Here is a 16,019-nt window from a genome sequence, read left to right as displayed (position 1 = left end):
CAGACAGCTACACATCCAACTGCATATACGCATCCTAACCGTCGACTCTGAGACTCAAGCTCATGTCATGGTACCATAAAAATATATTTAAACTCCAATTCCATCCATCCACAAGAAATCCATTAAGTCGTTCGGCGTAGTCAACCGCACCGACTTACATTCATATAAGGAGGATTTATTTAATAACCCGTACCCTTATTCCAAATAGGTAGAACTTAGCAACTTGTGCTGTCCAAAACTAGTATGTCACCGTCCCATACCGGTACATACAATTCCATCCGTCCAATAGTTGATAAAGCATATACAAGTACATAACAATATCAACGAGTCCATATCAAGCATATCAGAATGTATTAACAACCGTTCTTGAATAGTCCCAACAAATTGATTAACATTGGAAACATAAATATCAATATTAATTACTCCATTCCACACATTTAAATAATTTATAAATGCCAAAACCAACAATTTCAACCTAACCATGTTAGAATAGATTAACCATCACGCTTTAACAAATACAACCATTGATTAAGTACTAACAGTATCAGTGTCAAAACCCACAGTTCCAAACTAAGCACATTAAAGTATACTAGAAAAACATGCTTAATTAATCCAACAATAAGCCATTACCTGATCACCCACATGATTGTGTCTGTAAATATAAGTTTATTCCCGGTATCCATAATTAACAGAGCCTAAACAAATGTTAAAATATTTATTTCCATGACATGCATAATAAATCTAGACAATTTATCATACTGTTAAGTTCCTATCCAACAAAATTGACGAGTTAAATGTTAAGTTTAATCATCAATTAATCTTTAGCAAAAATACAGATTTCTTGTATGTATGTATATTCTAAGAATTTGCAATTAGCAGTGCATAAACTCTCACAGGAAATTTTCCATTATAATCTAGAAGTTAGAAACTCCAAATCCACACAAGTCTACAAGACATTCGTAATTAACTCCATGTAATCCTAATGATTAATGCTTTGTGTCCAATTCTATGTTAATCTGATCTTTGAATATTTATGTTTACTCTGGACCACTCCTAAACCATCCATTACAGTATTCATTCTCCACTAAAACATAGGAAAACAATCACTATGAAGCTTAATCACTGAAAAGTGGAAAAACAAACAACAGAACCAAAAACCACGTAGAAAACAACCTGGAGCCGGCTCCAGAATATTGGAGCCGCCTCCAATGGCCTTGGAGCCGGCTCCTAGACCATTGGAGCCGCCTCCCATGCAAGGAGAGCCGGCTCCAATCCAATAGGAGCCGGCTCTCTCCCTCCTCTTCTTCGTGTTCTCCTCTCCAGTCGTCGTTTACGCCTCCGACACTTCACAGTATAGGTTTTCAGAGAGTTTAACTTAATCCCAGAAGATTCCAACCCTTAATTCAGTCCTTATTATGCTACTAATATGGATTAAACCAAGAATTAAACAAGAAAGTTCAAAGTTAACCAGTTTAACAATTTTAAAACAAATTCAGTTTCAGTTAAACTCTAAACATGAAACAGATAACGTTTTTATTTTTAAACATGTAATTCATCCTGGAACTATTGAGTATGCAAAGAACACGAAGCCTAAGGGAGAGAGTAAGGACAAAACTTGCCTTTGAGACCTTTGTTTAAAAAATATCTACGTCTTCTTCTAAGCTTTCCGACGAAAACCAACGTGAACACTCTCTGTTCTTCCTTTGTCTCCACAGTCGTATACTTGGTTTTGTTATTTTTTTTTCCTAAAACCCTAACCAAACATCTCACATATATTTATAGGATTTTACTAAACCCTAGCTTAATGCAAGACCCAACTGTAATCCTAACCGGCCCATCCAACTTACTTAGATTCCTACGACGGCTATAACATGACCTTTTTAAAACATAACCCTAATTAAAACAACAATTAAATGAAAATAATTAACACTTAAATTCAAATAATTAACCATTATATTAAATTAGATTAAATCACCTAAACAGTTAAATTAAATCAATTAAAGCATTTAATCCTAATTAAAATAACTAATTTGACCCACTTAAAGGAAAACTACAATTAAATCTATTAAATAACTAAATGCAATTAAACCACAGCAATGAACAATTAAATTAAAATAAGACATACACATAAAACAAAATAAACTCACATTGAAATATAAACAAATTTTCAATTAAAACCAATCAATTCATAGTTAAATAAATAAAAATATAATGTAAACAATAAAATAAATTCCAAACCTATCCTTTTAAATTAGGGGTATTACATCAGGCCAAAGCGGACAATATCATACCATGTGGTAGAGTGGGTCGTTACAATTAATAATACCAACGGGCCAGTGGCCTAGCGGTATCAGCCTCTTACTTCCCAAAGGGAGGTCCGGGATTTGAGTCTCAGAAGAGACATGTGTGTGTGAGTACCAATTAGGAAAAAAAAAAAAAAAAACAATTAATAATAAGAACAATCCAGAGAAAAGCTTGTAATGCTTGATAATCTTTATTGGAGGTCTATGCCTCTATTTATATACAAAAAGAAGGTGGAATTTTAGTAGGATTCAGTATGTTTGTCCTCCAATTCATTCTATATACAATTCTTTTCATACAAGGTTCTTTCCTTCTTCAATTCTTTTAATATAGGATTCTTTACGGTAAGGACTTCTTCTTAGGCAGAGTTTCCTTATAGCCGTACTTGGATTATAATTGTGAGTGGGCTGGATGAGTTTTTAGCAGGCCGAGAGGTTAATGTTAATAGCTTTGGGCCGATGATGTCTTTGTTTGGACTTGATCAAGACTAGACTTTGGTGGGCTAGTAAAGAAATAATAGGATGGTATCTTTTTTAATGATATGGCTGATTTCTATTGGTGGGGGATTTTTCCCTCCACACTTTGCCCCCAATTCTCTCCTAAATTGAACTACGACTCTAAATTAGAAAGGAATTGAGCTCACACATCTCTCTTCCCTGCGATAAAAAAAAAAAAAGTTAAACCTGGAAAAGGTTAGAGGGATAAATTATCTCAATATCACAAGCTCTTCTCTTGAATGGTTAAGCATAAATCCCTGTGGCATTCATAAAGTTGTTGTGTCCGCCGAGAGACTCCAGACCCTCTGTATAGGGGCATGTTATCCTAGTAGTTATCACACACCCAACAATTCGTTATTTAGAATTTATGCACCCAGCCTTCAAAAAATCTGGTGGTAGGCTGGTCATTACTTCTTCCGAAAGCGCGGTTGTATGTGCTTACAAAGTGTGAACATTGATGCTGCAAGTACTTCTGCTAACAAAAACATGCTTGTGCTTCTTCAATTTATAAACCATGCCAAATCGGTTACACTACTAGGCGGCATTCTTGAGGTACTTCCTTTTACCCCCACAAGTATTAAGTACTCTCATTCTCATTATTATTATTATTATTTTCTCAATGTGAACACAATTGCTTAATGACATCCTATAGATAAAACAGTTTGCACAAAATAATATTAAAGCTGACTTTACTTGCTGTCATGTTATAGGAGCTATATACACAAGATTTGCTACCGTATATGTTGGATAATGTGCAACACTTGAATTTGGAAGTTACTAGCCAGGAGGATCATAAAATGCCTGCTTTGGCCTCATTTTTTTGGAAGATTGCCTAATCTGAAAACCTTGACTATGAGATGCGTTGATTACTTTTTTTGCTCAGATAAAGTATTACTATTCAATATTTTTTTCTTTGCTACTCTTCCGCTTTAGGGTAAATATTGTTTGGCTCATTTTTTGTTTTTTTATATCATTGCTTTTCATGTTTCAGACAAACAACCAGTTGGCCTTAGAGACACGTGATTTTGATATAGAGTACTGGGAGTCTCAATACGTTGCATTTATTCATCAATTGAAGGAAGCAAAGATTGAGATTCAAAGATGTTGTTTTGAAGTTAGACTAATAAAATATTTGATCAAACACGCTAAGGCACTTGACAGTATGACTGTTACTTTCTCGAACGATATTAATATTGAGAAATCTAGGTGGATTCGCGAAAAGCTATCAGAATTCTACGAGACTTTTCCTGATTCAACATTAGATTTTATGTTGAAATGAAGCTGTGGTCGGATGCATGAAAGCTGGAAGGTCCTATTTGAAAGCAAGCCTTGTTGAGCATGTGGACCTTTTCAATTGCAAGGATATACTATTAGTTTCAACCAATTCAAGTAGTTGAGGAATTGCTTTTTTTAAAAATATAATAGGAGCTATTTATTTTTGATGTCATTGCTTTTCATGATTCAGGCAAACAACTTGTTGGCATTAGAGACGAGTGATTTTGATATAGAATTTTAGGAGTCTCAAGATGTTGCATTTATTAGTCAATTGGAGGTAGCCAAGATTGAGATTCAAAGATTGGGATTTGAAGCAAAGCACTAGATAGGATGATTGTCACTTTAGCAAGCGATAGTAATATTGAGAGATCAATGCGTCATTTGCGAAAAGTTATCAGAATTTGCGGAGTAGATTTTAAGGGTACAATTAAAAATGAGTAAGCTGCTTTCTGCTCACAAGGAGGATATATACTTAACCTAATTTATAATAATGTGTAATGATAATTTAGTAAAATTGTAGTATAATCAAGGCTCTGCTCACAAGGAAGATATACACTTAACCTAATATATAATAATGTGTAATGATAATTTAGTAAAATTGTAGTATAATCAGGGAAGGGCGGCCCTCCCCAACCCCGCCTTGAAAACCGATTAGGTTTTTAAAATAGACCCCCATCCCGCCCCCATTTCCATAAACGGTGCTACAAAACCACCCCAAACAGGGTGGGGATTTTTGCCATCCCGGTGATGGAGAGAGACAGTGGATTATTTTTCATGGTCGAACATCATGCTCTTAAGTCCCAAATTTTTTTGGTTTGTTAGGGAATCAAACTTTTTTGGGTAGTGAGTTTTAAATATTTTTTTTTTTGGATTAATAAGACTGAATTATCAAAATTTTCAATGAGTACTTCATAATTAGAGCACTTGTTTAACAAAGTCAATATGCAAAAGGGTAGTTTGGAAATGTGATTAAAAAATAGTATGGGAACTATTTTTGGAGAGAGACATGCATTCTGGATATGCTAAAATAAAAAATTGACTAAACATTTTGGGGTAGAGGGAGCAATTTCTTATATTTATCGAAGCCTGACACTCCAAAGTCCACTGAAAGTACTAGTCCACCGAGCTATTGAGACAGTCCAAAGTCCACCGAAAGTACTAACTCACTGAACTATTGAGCCATCTGCCGTATCTCATATTTTTCATTTATATTTTTTTAAGATACGAAGTGTACAGAATAAAAAATTTGCATAGTGTCAATTGTAATTTGGGTCACCAGCCTAACCCACCATTAAATATTGGTAGTCGGTAAAGTAAAATTACCCAATAAACCTAGCAAATCTTAAACTCTTCTTCATTCAAGTAACAACAAACACATCCCAAATCTTCTTTCTCAAATTCAACAAGCATATTCAAAGTTTTGTCGTTCTTCTCCAAGATCCAATAAGTTCGAAAAATCACCAAACAACACATTTTGAGATTAAGACTCCACGGCCCTCAATCGGAAATTAATTCAAGCTTTCTTCATTCTTTAAAGATTTGAAGAAAGTTCATCACAATTGGTTCAAGATTGATCAAGCTTTAAAACCCTTACAGCAACCAACAAAGGAAATTGAATTAGATGATTCAGATGATACCTTCTTTTTTTTTTTTTAAGAATACCATATGTTTGGTATAGTGAAAAATAAAAGAAAGGATAACGTTACTTAGGAGAGAAAAGAAAGGGAAGAAAAGGAAAGGATATTGTTAACCACTTATTGTGTTTGGTTTGATTAAGAAAGGCAAAAAAAAAAAAAAAAAAAAAAAAAAAAAAAAAAAAAAAAAATCATATTTTGGGAAAGAAAGGAAAGGAAACTATTTTAATGAATTTACTATCATATTTGTTTTTATAGATTTTGTCTTCTATAAAAATAAGCACAAAATTGGGATTAATTATAAAGATTCATTAAAAATTATTACATTTTTGTGATGTTTCTGAATTTCACCTTTTTCTAATTTTTTGGAATTTTTGTCGTTGCAAGGGCATTCTCGTCTTTTGCCGTTTTACGTATCGGACACTGTGGAGTGTGCCGGTTATGTCCTAGAGTTATTTAGGGCATTTCATTGAGTTCAAAACTCTTTAAAATGTAAGGGTGACCATTTTCGGATTTTTCTGTTTTTCGGACCAGACGGTTCCGTGTGGGACTCGCTACCTGTGATACCCCTCGGATCCGAGACACGGGTTGATCAGGCCCAGGCCGAAACCCGTGGGATATCAAACAATTAATATGTAATTGAACACAGAATACAAGATGAAATAAATAATAATAACAATAAGCTGAAAGAATGCTAATTTAAAATCCTTAAAAAAAATAATTATTGAAAACTGTTAAATCCCAAACTCTATAGGTTTACAACTCGGAAATCCATCCATTGGACTCCTTATTAAAATTCTCCAAAAGATACTGAAATAATAAAAATAAAATCCAAAGCTAACATAGAGAAGATTCCTACATAATCGGAGGAATGAATAGCTGTATCTGCTCTGCATGTCCAAACTCTAACCCTGAAACTGATGAGCACCTGAAAAATAAAGAAGTGGGTCAGGCCCACATACAAGTCCTTATCTACTACAATCCAAACAGTAATCCGATACGCAGATACATCCTAGGAAGACTCAACAATATCTAGAGTAGTCCATATATGTATATAATACACACTATAGGACGCTCGCTAGTCCAGTAGGTTTGTCTCAGCCTGAATAGAAGGCACCATGCGAATACGCACCCTAGGGTGGGCATGAGTACCTAGACCTACCAGGGAACAACACCTATGTCCGGTTATCCATCCTAGGCGATATACGCGCCCTAACCATGGTCATGAGACTCAAGCTCATTCCACGGCACCATATAATATATATATAAAGTCCGTACTCCTCCTAATACAGTATACTATCCATCTGTGTAGTGGTCTGATATATGTATAACAAATCCATCCTGAAATCCTAGTAGGTCATTCAATTCACAACTGATATGACACATGTAGATGATGGACTTAACCTTTATGATTAATCCATACCTTGATCCAAATTAGGTAGGACTTAATGTTGGAATTAGTCCATACCTAGTATGTCACCGTCCCATACCGGTACATACCATCCTCTAGTTAACAGAGTTGATAAAACAGTATTAGATAGTCATCAACCCAACTCCCAAATTATGCACAAACCAAATTAATCCATAATTATAAAACTTAGGCATTCAGTCCAGGCCTAGAAATTATTTTCCAACCATTAAATTTGTTATTTATAAAACATAGCATTAACATCATGCAACAAGTCCACTAATTGATACAATTAACTGATTTATTATATCAATTTACTTCCAACCAAACATAGCTAATTCCAAGAATTTACTATGCTTAGAAAACTGTGTAAATATAATTTAAACAGTATTAAACCAAGAAATCCAAATTACAGTCCGTTAAATGACAAACAAAGACATGCAATTTACTTATCCAACCATTACCATAACTGATGCAATCTATATCCCGTTTACACGATCAGTTAATTCCATCCATGCATACATTTGACTATACTTCTATAAGCTTGTATCACAACATAAACATGATTAGCAGTTTAAGATTTGGCAGAGGAAGCAAAATTCCACAATCAGTAAACAACAGAAATTTAATTTCCATTCATCTTCCTACCAGTTTTCTATCTAAGCTCGGATTAATTCCATCCTCATTATTCGAATGTAGGCATGTTCCCCAACACTTTTATAAGTCTTAGAACTTAAGTCACAACCTTCAGTAGCTTTCAATTAATTTTTAAAAAATCAAACCTCAGCCAAACGGACCACAAAATGCAATTTCTGGACAGTTTAAGAGAGAGCAGGCTCTAGAAATTAAAAGAGCCTGCTCTTCTTTTCTTCAGAGCCGGCTCTAGGCTCATTAGAGCCGGCTCCACAACATCCTAAAGCCGGCTCTACCTTCTATGAGCCGGCTCTAAGGGTTTTTCAGAGCCTGCTCCCTTTTCCCCTTAGCAGCTTCGTCCATTTCATCGTCTTCTCTGATTTCTGTGAGTACCAGTTCTTGTAGTAAACTTTTAGTGCATGTTTTAAGGCCTAATTCAGTTCCAAATTGATTTTAAAACAATGATATACCATCAAACTTAAATTGAAAACGAAACACTACATAACGGAGCAAGGTTACAGAACTACAGTTTCTTTACTATCTTTCTGAAACAACGAAGAACAGGTTAAATTTCATGAGTTTAAACATTAATTAAACATACATAAAGGTTATACTTAAGCCTTAGTTTAGTTCCTGGAGTCTTCCTAAACATGCACAGAACACAGATTATAGAGATAGAGAAGAACAAGACTTGCCTTGAGTTTCAGACTTTGAAACTCTAATTCCACAGTTTATGTAGTCTTCCTTGAACTGCTCTGCCAATTCCCTAAGTTCACGCTCTGTTTCTTAGCAGCCCTTGGTGATACAGACGTAGCTTTATGTTTTCTAAAACCCTAAACCCCAGTATGCTTATATTTATAGGTGAATCCTGATAACCCTAAGTCCATAAAGATATAACCCGGCCCATAGGTACCTAGGTTAAAATCAACGTCGGCTACCCATGTAAATTTTAAACCTAACTTACAATAAGTAAATAAATTCAAAAAATGAAAAAAATTAATTAATAACAATTCTATCAGGTAACAAATCAAATAACACAATTTAATGGAATTAAAGCCAAAAAAATAATTAAAACAGTTAAAATATCCTTTTAAACTAGGGGTATTACACTGCCGGAATTGTTGCATCCGAGGATCTTGATTGGATTCATTTGCATCATATTTATTTTATTTAACGTGTTTTAAGTGATTGTGAATTAATGTGTATAAGTATATATATGGTGTATAATGAAAAAAAAAAAAAAAAAAAAGAAAAATTGGTGGGACTCACCTTAACCTTCTAAAGTGTATTAGAGACCACAATTTTGGTCTCATTTTCTCTATTTCTTCTCTCACTCCCGTAAGCCTCTCTCTCTCTCCCATTCTAGACTCTTCTTTTTTTCTTTTTCTTGGTTTCAAGATTCAATTCTTGATTACTCCTTTAATATGTTGTAAACTTGCTAGAAGTGGTATATGAAAGCATGTGTAATAATTTTTGTAAAACATGCTTATTTGTGTGGTATAAAATCCCTTATTGCCATGGCATTGAAAGCATGAGGCATACATGCATACCAAGGGGCGTGAATGGAGGAAAATGATTTGTAATAAATGAAAAAGGGATTTTTGGGGAAATGTTTTGATTAAAATGATTTTGAAAAAACCCGATAGTCGCAGAGTCACCAAAGGGCCGGTGTGTTAATGTAACCTAGAGGGAACTAAGGAAATCGCCCTAGCGTGGTTGAGCTATCTGGGCCCCAAATGATGTCGCGGGCGTACCAAGGGTCAGGGATAGTGGCCAATCCTTCTCTCGTGTCGCTGCGGAGTCACCAAAGGACGGGTTATATTAACAGTTTGTGAAGCGATAGATGTTTTCTGAAAATAGGGAGTGACATGCATGGCATTGCATTCATGGCATGGCATTTGTTTGTTTTGAATTTGGAATTGATATTGTATCTTTTCCTGGTTGAGCATGACCCCACTCCCTATTGTTCTATTCATTATTTGGATTTACGAGGTTACAAGAGGTATGTCTTAGGTACCACCTACTGAGCAATTTATTCACCCCTTTATATTTAACATTTTCAGGACACGGCAAAGAAGTAGCGGACGTTAATCCACCCCAGTCTTAGCCCAGAGTAGGAAAATGTCTCTTTTGCTATCGTTTGTATTTGGGCCTAATAATTTTGTAAAGTGTTGACTAAAGATGTATTACTTTGCAACAAGTGATATATTTAGGTTCATTTTGTATATGGCCATTGGGAAAAATGTAATTAACTTTTAATTACACTAAATCCTTCAGTGTATTTTAACTAACGTGTGATAAATTATATTAACATTGTGATTGTTGTTATTGTGGGTGTTGAAATGTATTTAAACATGTACGTGAGTGTCCCAACCAGTCAACATAAAATCCCATACATCGACCGGATGACCTGAACCAGTCGACGTGAATTTCCCACATGTCGACCGGTATCTTGGCAATGTGCTTTTTCCCTGTACACGTCTTTAACCAGTCGACGTGTAGCCTCCCACACGTTGACCGGTATCTTGGCAGTGAGCAATATTACTGTACATGACCCAAACTAGCTGACGTGTAATATATACACGTTGACCGGTTCCTGTCCCATAGATTTTTTATTTAGTTTCCCGAATTAAATTTTTTTTTTTTATCACCTATTTAGAGTTACGAGTATTTATTTTATGACCAAATAAAATACAATAATTATATTTTAACCATAGAAAAGCCTATATTGCCCCTGACTTTATTTTACTTATTATTTGACACAAGTAAATGACTATTATACACTCGGAGTCTCAAACCATTAGAACTGTGACAAAAGACCATCTTGTCCTTGTTGGACTTAAATATTTAAATTTAACGTGAAATGACCATATTACTCTTTGATGATTCTGGGTCGGGCAAGGACCCGTTTAATGATCCGGATCCAGTGGATTTGGGTCGTTACAATTTCCTTCCATTTCCTCCCACTTTTGGAAGGATAATAAAAGCAACCAAGATGCCTAAATTGTATCCTTCCAAATCCCTCAATTTCCTTTCTTTTTCTTTAACATGATATTTCATTTCCTTCCATTACCTTTCCTTTCTTTTCATTTCATAACCCTCCAACCAAACGGACCCTAGAGGATTGTACCCAATTTTTATAAATCAATAAAATTATTATTTGATACATATTTCGTTCTTTAATTTGCAGTTATGAAATTTGTGTGTACAAGAAGACAACAATTCTGTGAAAAATATAGTATTTGATTTGAATCTTAATTTTGAATTCAGAGGGAAAGATTTGTGTTATTATTATTATTATTTTCAATTTGTGTTTTTATCGGTAATTGGCAATAAAAATAAAAATAAAAAAATAATTAATTAACAATAAGAAGCCAGAGAACATATTTGATTCATGAGATCCATTGTTAGATTTAGGGTGAGCGGGCTAATCATCGGCTGATGCACTTGTGGAATATACTAAAAATGTGTGACATTGTTGTGAATAATTGAAATCGACAGCTAGGCTTATTGGGCCAGCCCAGAGTAAACTCTGGCCGATTTTTATTTATTTAAGACAGATTAGGGTTAGGTTTATTAGAATGAAGCTGCAGTTATACATGGAAGAAGAGTTGTCAAGGTTATGGAGGGAGAGTTTTGATAGATTCAGCAATATTCCTGATGGCCTTTTTCATGAAATTCTATGCTTCCTTCCCATCAAAGACATTGCTCGTACCAGTCTTGTCTCCAAAAGATTCAGACAGCTTTGTCTCTCTGTCCCAGATTTGTTTCTTGCTTTTGAGTTGCAGGATCTATGCAAATTAGGTAATTGGACAGATAGGTTTCTCACTCTGCGTAATGGGGCGAAACTGCGACGTTTTGTTCTGACCTCGTCGACCTCACCCTGTGAAATTGCTGAGACTCAGAGATTGGATAATAGTCGTGTAGGCAATTGGATTCACAATACTACAGTGATCTGTAAAGCGCAAGAACTAGATCTATCATTTGGAATCTCCAAAGACAAAGAATGCTTTTCTCTACCACTGTCCACCTTCATTAGAACGATCAAATTGAATCTTTACAATGGCAATCTGAAACTGCCTTCTTTTAGCTTCAATTTGCTCCAGGTTTTGGACATAAAATATGCAAGACTTGCTCGCAGCTTATCTGAGGATTGGGTTTCATCTCTCTTCCCGGCGATTAAAAAGTTAAATCTGGTAAGTGTAAAAGGGATAGACAATCTCAATATCACAAGCTCGTCTCTTGAATATTTGGACATAACTGGCTGTTATGGCCTTCACAGAGTAGTTGTGTCTGCCGAGAGACTCCAGACTCTAGGTGTCATATTCTCTCACCGCGATTGGTTATTAAGAATTTTTGCACCAAGGCTTCGTGAAGTAAAATTGTGTGATGATCGTTACTGCTTCCAAGGGAGCTCTATGTGCCTACAAAGTGTGAACATCGATGCTCCAATGCTTGTAGAGAGTAAAAGCTTGCTTCTGCTTCTTCAATTTATGAACCATGCCAAAACAGTTACACTCCTAGCTGGCTTTCTTAATGAGGTACGGCTCATGAATACACAATTGCTTAATAATATATATATCTCTTAGACAACAACTTAACAATTTAATTAAAACTGACTCTAGTTGTGGTTCTATTTTAGGTGCTTTTTAGACGAGGTTCGCTATGGTATATGTTGGTTAATGTTCAAAACTTGGTTGTGCAATCTTTTTCTAAGAAGGATAATAAAATGCTTGCATTAGCCTCCTTGTTTGGAATGTTCCCTAATCTGAAGACGCTGACCATGAGTTGCTTTGATTTATACCCTTTTGGTTATGAGGTAATATTGATATTCAATAGTTTTTCTTTGCTTTTCTTCTTGTTTGCCTCAATATTTTTTATTTTTAATATCATTGTTTTTCATCTCTCAGTTAAGCAACTTGTTGGCTTTAGATCAACGTAAGTTTGATATACAGTATTGGGAGTCTCACGATTTTGCATTTCTTCATCAATTGGAGGAAGCCAATATTGAGATTAATAAATGGGCATTTGAAGTTGGACTCATAAAATATTTGATTCAGCACGCAAAAGCACTCCACAAGATGACGGTCACTTTTGCTTGCAATATTGATATTAGTAGATCAAGCCAGATTCGTGACAAATTATCTGAATTTTATGAGAATTTTCCCAATTCAACATTAGATTTTGTGTTGAAATGAAGCTGTTACAAAAATTAGTTTTATATCTTTAGTACTTATATTTTTATAAAGTTAGAATTTCAAAGTATTATGAGAACTTAATTTTACATTTTATATTGTGAAGAATGCTGAACTAAAATGGACTCATGTTATTGACCTGATAGAACAAATATATATATGTGCTAGTGTCATTTTTCATGAAGCTACAATGGTTGTATGATATATTATTACCACTATATATTTTCAATCACTTTTTATTTATTTCATTTATTTTTTGACTAATAATGTGCACAAATAAAAAATATCACTAGCTAAGCAACTTGTTGGCTTTAGATCAATGTAAGTTTGATATACAGTATTGAGAGTCTCACGATTTTGCATTTATTCATCAATTGAAGGAAGCGAATATTCAAATTAATAATTGGGGATTTGAAGTTGGACTGATAAAATATTTGATCAAGCAAGCAAAAACACTAGACAAAATGATCGTTACTTTTTCATACGATATTGATGTTACTTTTTCATACGATATTGATGTTAGTAGATCAAGGCAAATGTGCGAAAAGTTATCATCATTCTATGAGACTTTTCCTAATGCAACATTAGATTTTGTGTTGACCTGTTATCTCAGTTGATGCTTGGCTACTGCTCTCTTCCTCTTGTTTGCTAGCTGCTTGTTAAAAAAAAAATTCAAGGAGACTAAGTTGGATGACGCCATGTTCATGTGGTTTCTGTTACAGTTTGTGGAAGCATGGGATACGTAAAAGAAGTTTGTGAAACATTAAATTTTGTTTTGAGATGAAACTGTTAGAAAATTTTTTTTTTTTTAATATTTATATTTTCAAAAAGTTAGAATTTCAAAGTAATATGAGACCTTTAGTTTACACTATGTATTGAGAAGAATGCTCAACTAAATTGAACTCTTACCTAATGGAGAGAGATAGTTGGAGAGGTGACAAAACCCTCTACTTTTCATTACAAAACCAATAAATCGAAAAAAAGATGGACTAGTTTGCCAAAGAATTTTTGGACCTATAAAAAGCAGAATTTGTGCTTGTGGAAATTATCCAGTAATCGGAAATGAAAAGGAAGACCCGAAATTTTGTGAACAATGCGTAGTCGAATTTGTTGATTTTCGGCTACACAGATATCAAATGGGTAACTCATGTGTAGTATTTGAAACGTCTTTCTAGTTATATTACGAATCTTTTAGATAAACCTCTTAAAGAATTAGAAGGTCTTATTGACACATAATAGAACAAATATATATTAGCTTATGTCATTTTTCATCTTGCTACAATGCTGGTCTTTCCAACCACTTTTTATTTATTTTATTTTTTGAAAAAGATTTTTACCGACAAAAGGTTTTGGCAAATATGCAATTTTGTGCATTTGCTAGTAGAATCAAAGAGAGTCGGTTTATAGGAAATTTGAACATCACCAAGATGATCAAAGTGTTTCCATGTTTAAATTTGCATCCAATTGAATTTTCTGGTGATTCGAAGCAGGGTAAAACTTATCTTTTATATTAGCTTTCATGCACTTCTATCACTTGGAACATATAATACAAATTTTTATTTATTTATTTAATTTTATTATTATGACTAATAGATGCATCTGGTTCGAGAACAATGAATTGATACAGAAAATGCAAAGATTTTATCAAAAATCTGTTGTGAATTTCTCTTTTGGAGGTGTGTGATTCTTTTTTAATTGTAATATTTAGCTCAGTCTTTATCTATCTCGAAGGCAAATTTTGGATATGAATATTGTGATTACAATTTGTCGGGCCGGTTTTGTGCTTATAACAGAATAAAAAAATGCATATCAATTTTATCTTCTCTTTCATTTTTGGAACTCTGAAAAAAAAAAAAACACACACACTCTGGAACTCAATCTACAACTTAAAATATGAATCATACAAATCTGTCTAGCATATGAGTTAAAGATTTTGGAACTCTGAAAAAAAAAAAAAAAAAACAACCACTCTGGAACCCAGTTAACAACTTAAAATACGAATCATACCAATCTCTCTAGCATATGAGTTAAAGATTTTGGGCACTTTAAAGATGTGCATAAACATTTGTATATTATTATTAATTTTTTCCCGCTAAATAGTACTAGCTAGTAGCAACGCATGATTGAAAAAAATATCACAAAGTCAAAAACGAAGAATTTTAGATAGTAGAAGAACAAGAAAAATGAAAGAATAACGACATAACTCTGGAAAGAAAACGAAATAGAGTGTGCAGAAGGAAAATTTTACTTTTTAAAGGAAATTAAGGGAATTTATAGAGAGAAAAGAGGAAAATAAGCAAAAATTAAAAAAAAAATTTAGAAACTAAAATAATTTTAGGTGGGGTATTATATACAAATTTTCATATGTAAGTTAAAAAATTAAAAAAAATACTGTAATAATATAGTGGGCGGGCCAAACTAGGAGGGACATGTGCCCATTCTGGGCATGAATTGACTCTACCTAATATATATATATATATATATATATATATATATATATATTCTTTTTCAATATTGTAAGATCCAACGACTTAGATGAACTTGGGCCATTGTATTGTTTAGTTTGAATGGGATTATAGGTGCAAGATGGGCTTCCAGTTGGACCAATTCAATATTTACATGTTTTCAACTTGCGCCAATTAAAGATCCACATGTATTTGGACTAAATTTATACGGATGTGCTATGTTTTTAAAAATAAAAACTTACACTTGCTTACGAATCACAAGCCGATCTTAACAAAAATGAGTTCGAGCTCGACTCATTTATTTAACAAACGAGTCCGAGTTGAGCCCTAACTACCAGTTCCGTATTTATTGAAGCTGTAGTTACAGTATTTGGTTTAACCAAATACTGTAACTACAGCTTCATTATAACAACCCTAAACCTAATCTTTTATCACAACAATGCTTGCCTCGGGGAAGAACAGCGCAAGGGCCAAAGGAGAGTTTTATCTGTAATATTCCTGATGAGGTTGTTTTTGAAATTCTCCACTTCCTTCCCATCAAAGACATTGCTCGTATCAATCTCGTCCCCCAAAAGATTGAGACAACTTTGTCTTTCTATCCCAAATTTGTT

General features: G+C 34.0%; 1 protein-coding gene across 1 annotated transcript; it reads left to right on the top strand.

The window, feature by feature from the left end:
- Positions 1-11,347: 11,347 nt before the first annotated feature.
- Positions 11,348-12,946, top strand: LOC132314677 (putative F-box/FBD/LRR-repeat protein At4g03220). The gene is made up of 3 exons (XM_059813509.1): positions 11,348-12,289; positions 12,391-12,567; positions 12,659-12,946. The coding sequence occupies exons 1-3, from the start codon at positions 11,348-11,350 to the stop codon at positions 12,944-12,946; spliced, it is 1,407 nt and encodes a 468-aa protein (XP_059669492.1).
- The last annotated feature ends 3,073 nt before the right edge of the window (positions 12,947-16,019 follow it).

The sequence above is a fragment of the Cornus florida genome, unplaced genomic scaffold, assembly GCF_030987335.1.
Source record: "Cornus florida cultivar Cherokee Brave unplaced genomic scaffold, ASM3098733v1 CherokeeBrave_3.0.0_Hap2_Chr06, whole genome shotgun sequence".
Classification (NCBI taxonomy): Eukaryota; Viridiplantae; Streptophyta; class Magnoliopsida; order Cornales; family Cornaceae; genus Cornus; species Cornus florida.
The sequence above is the reverse complement of the archived record's forward strand: the minus strand, read 5'-3'. Positions and strand labels throughout refer to the sequence as shown.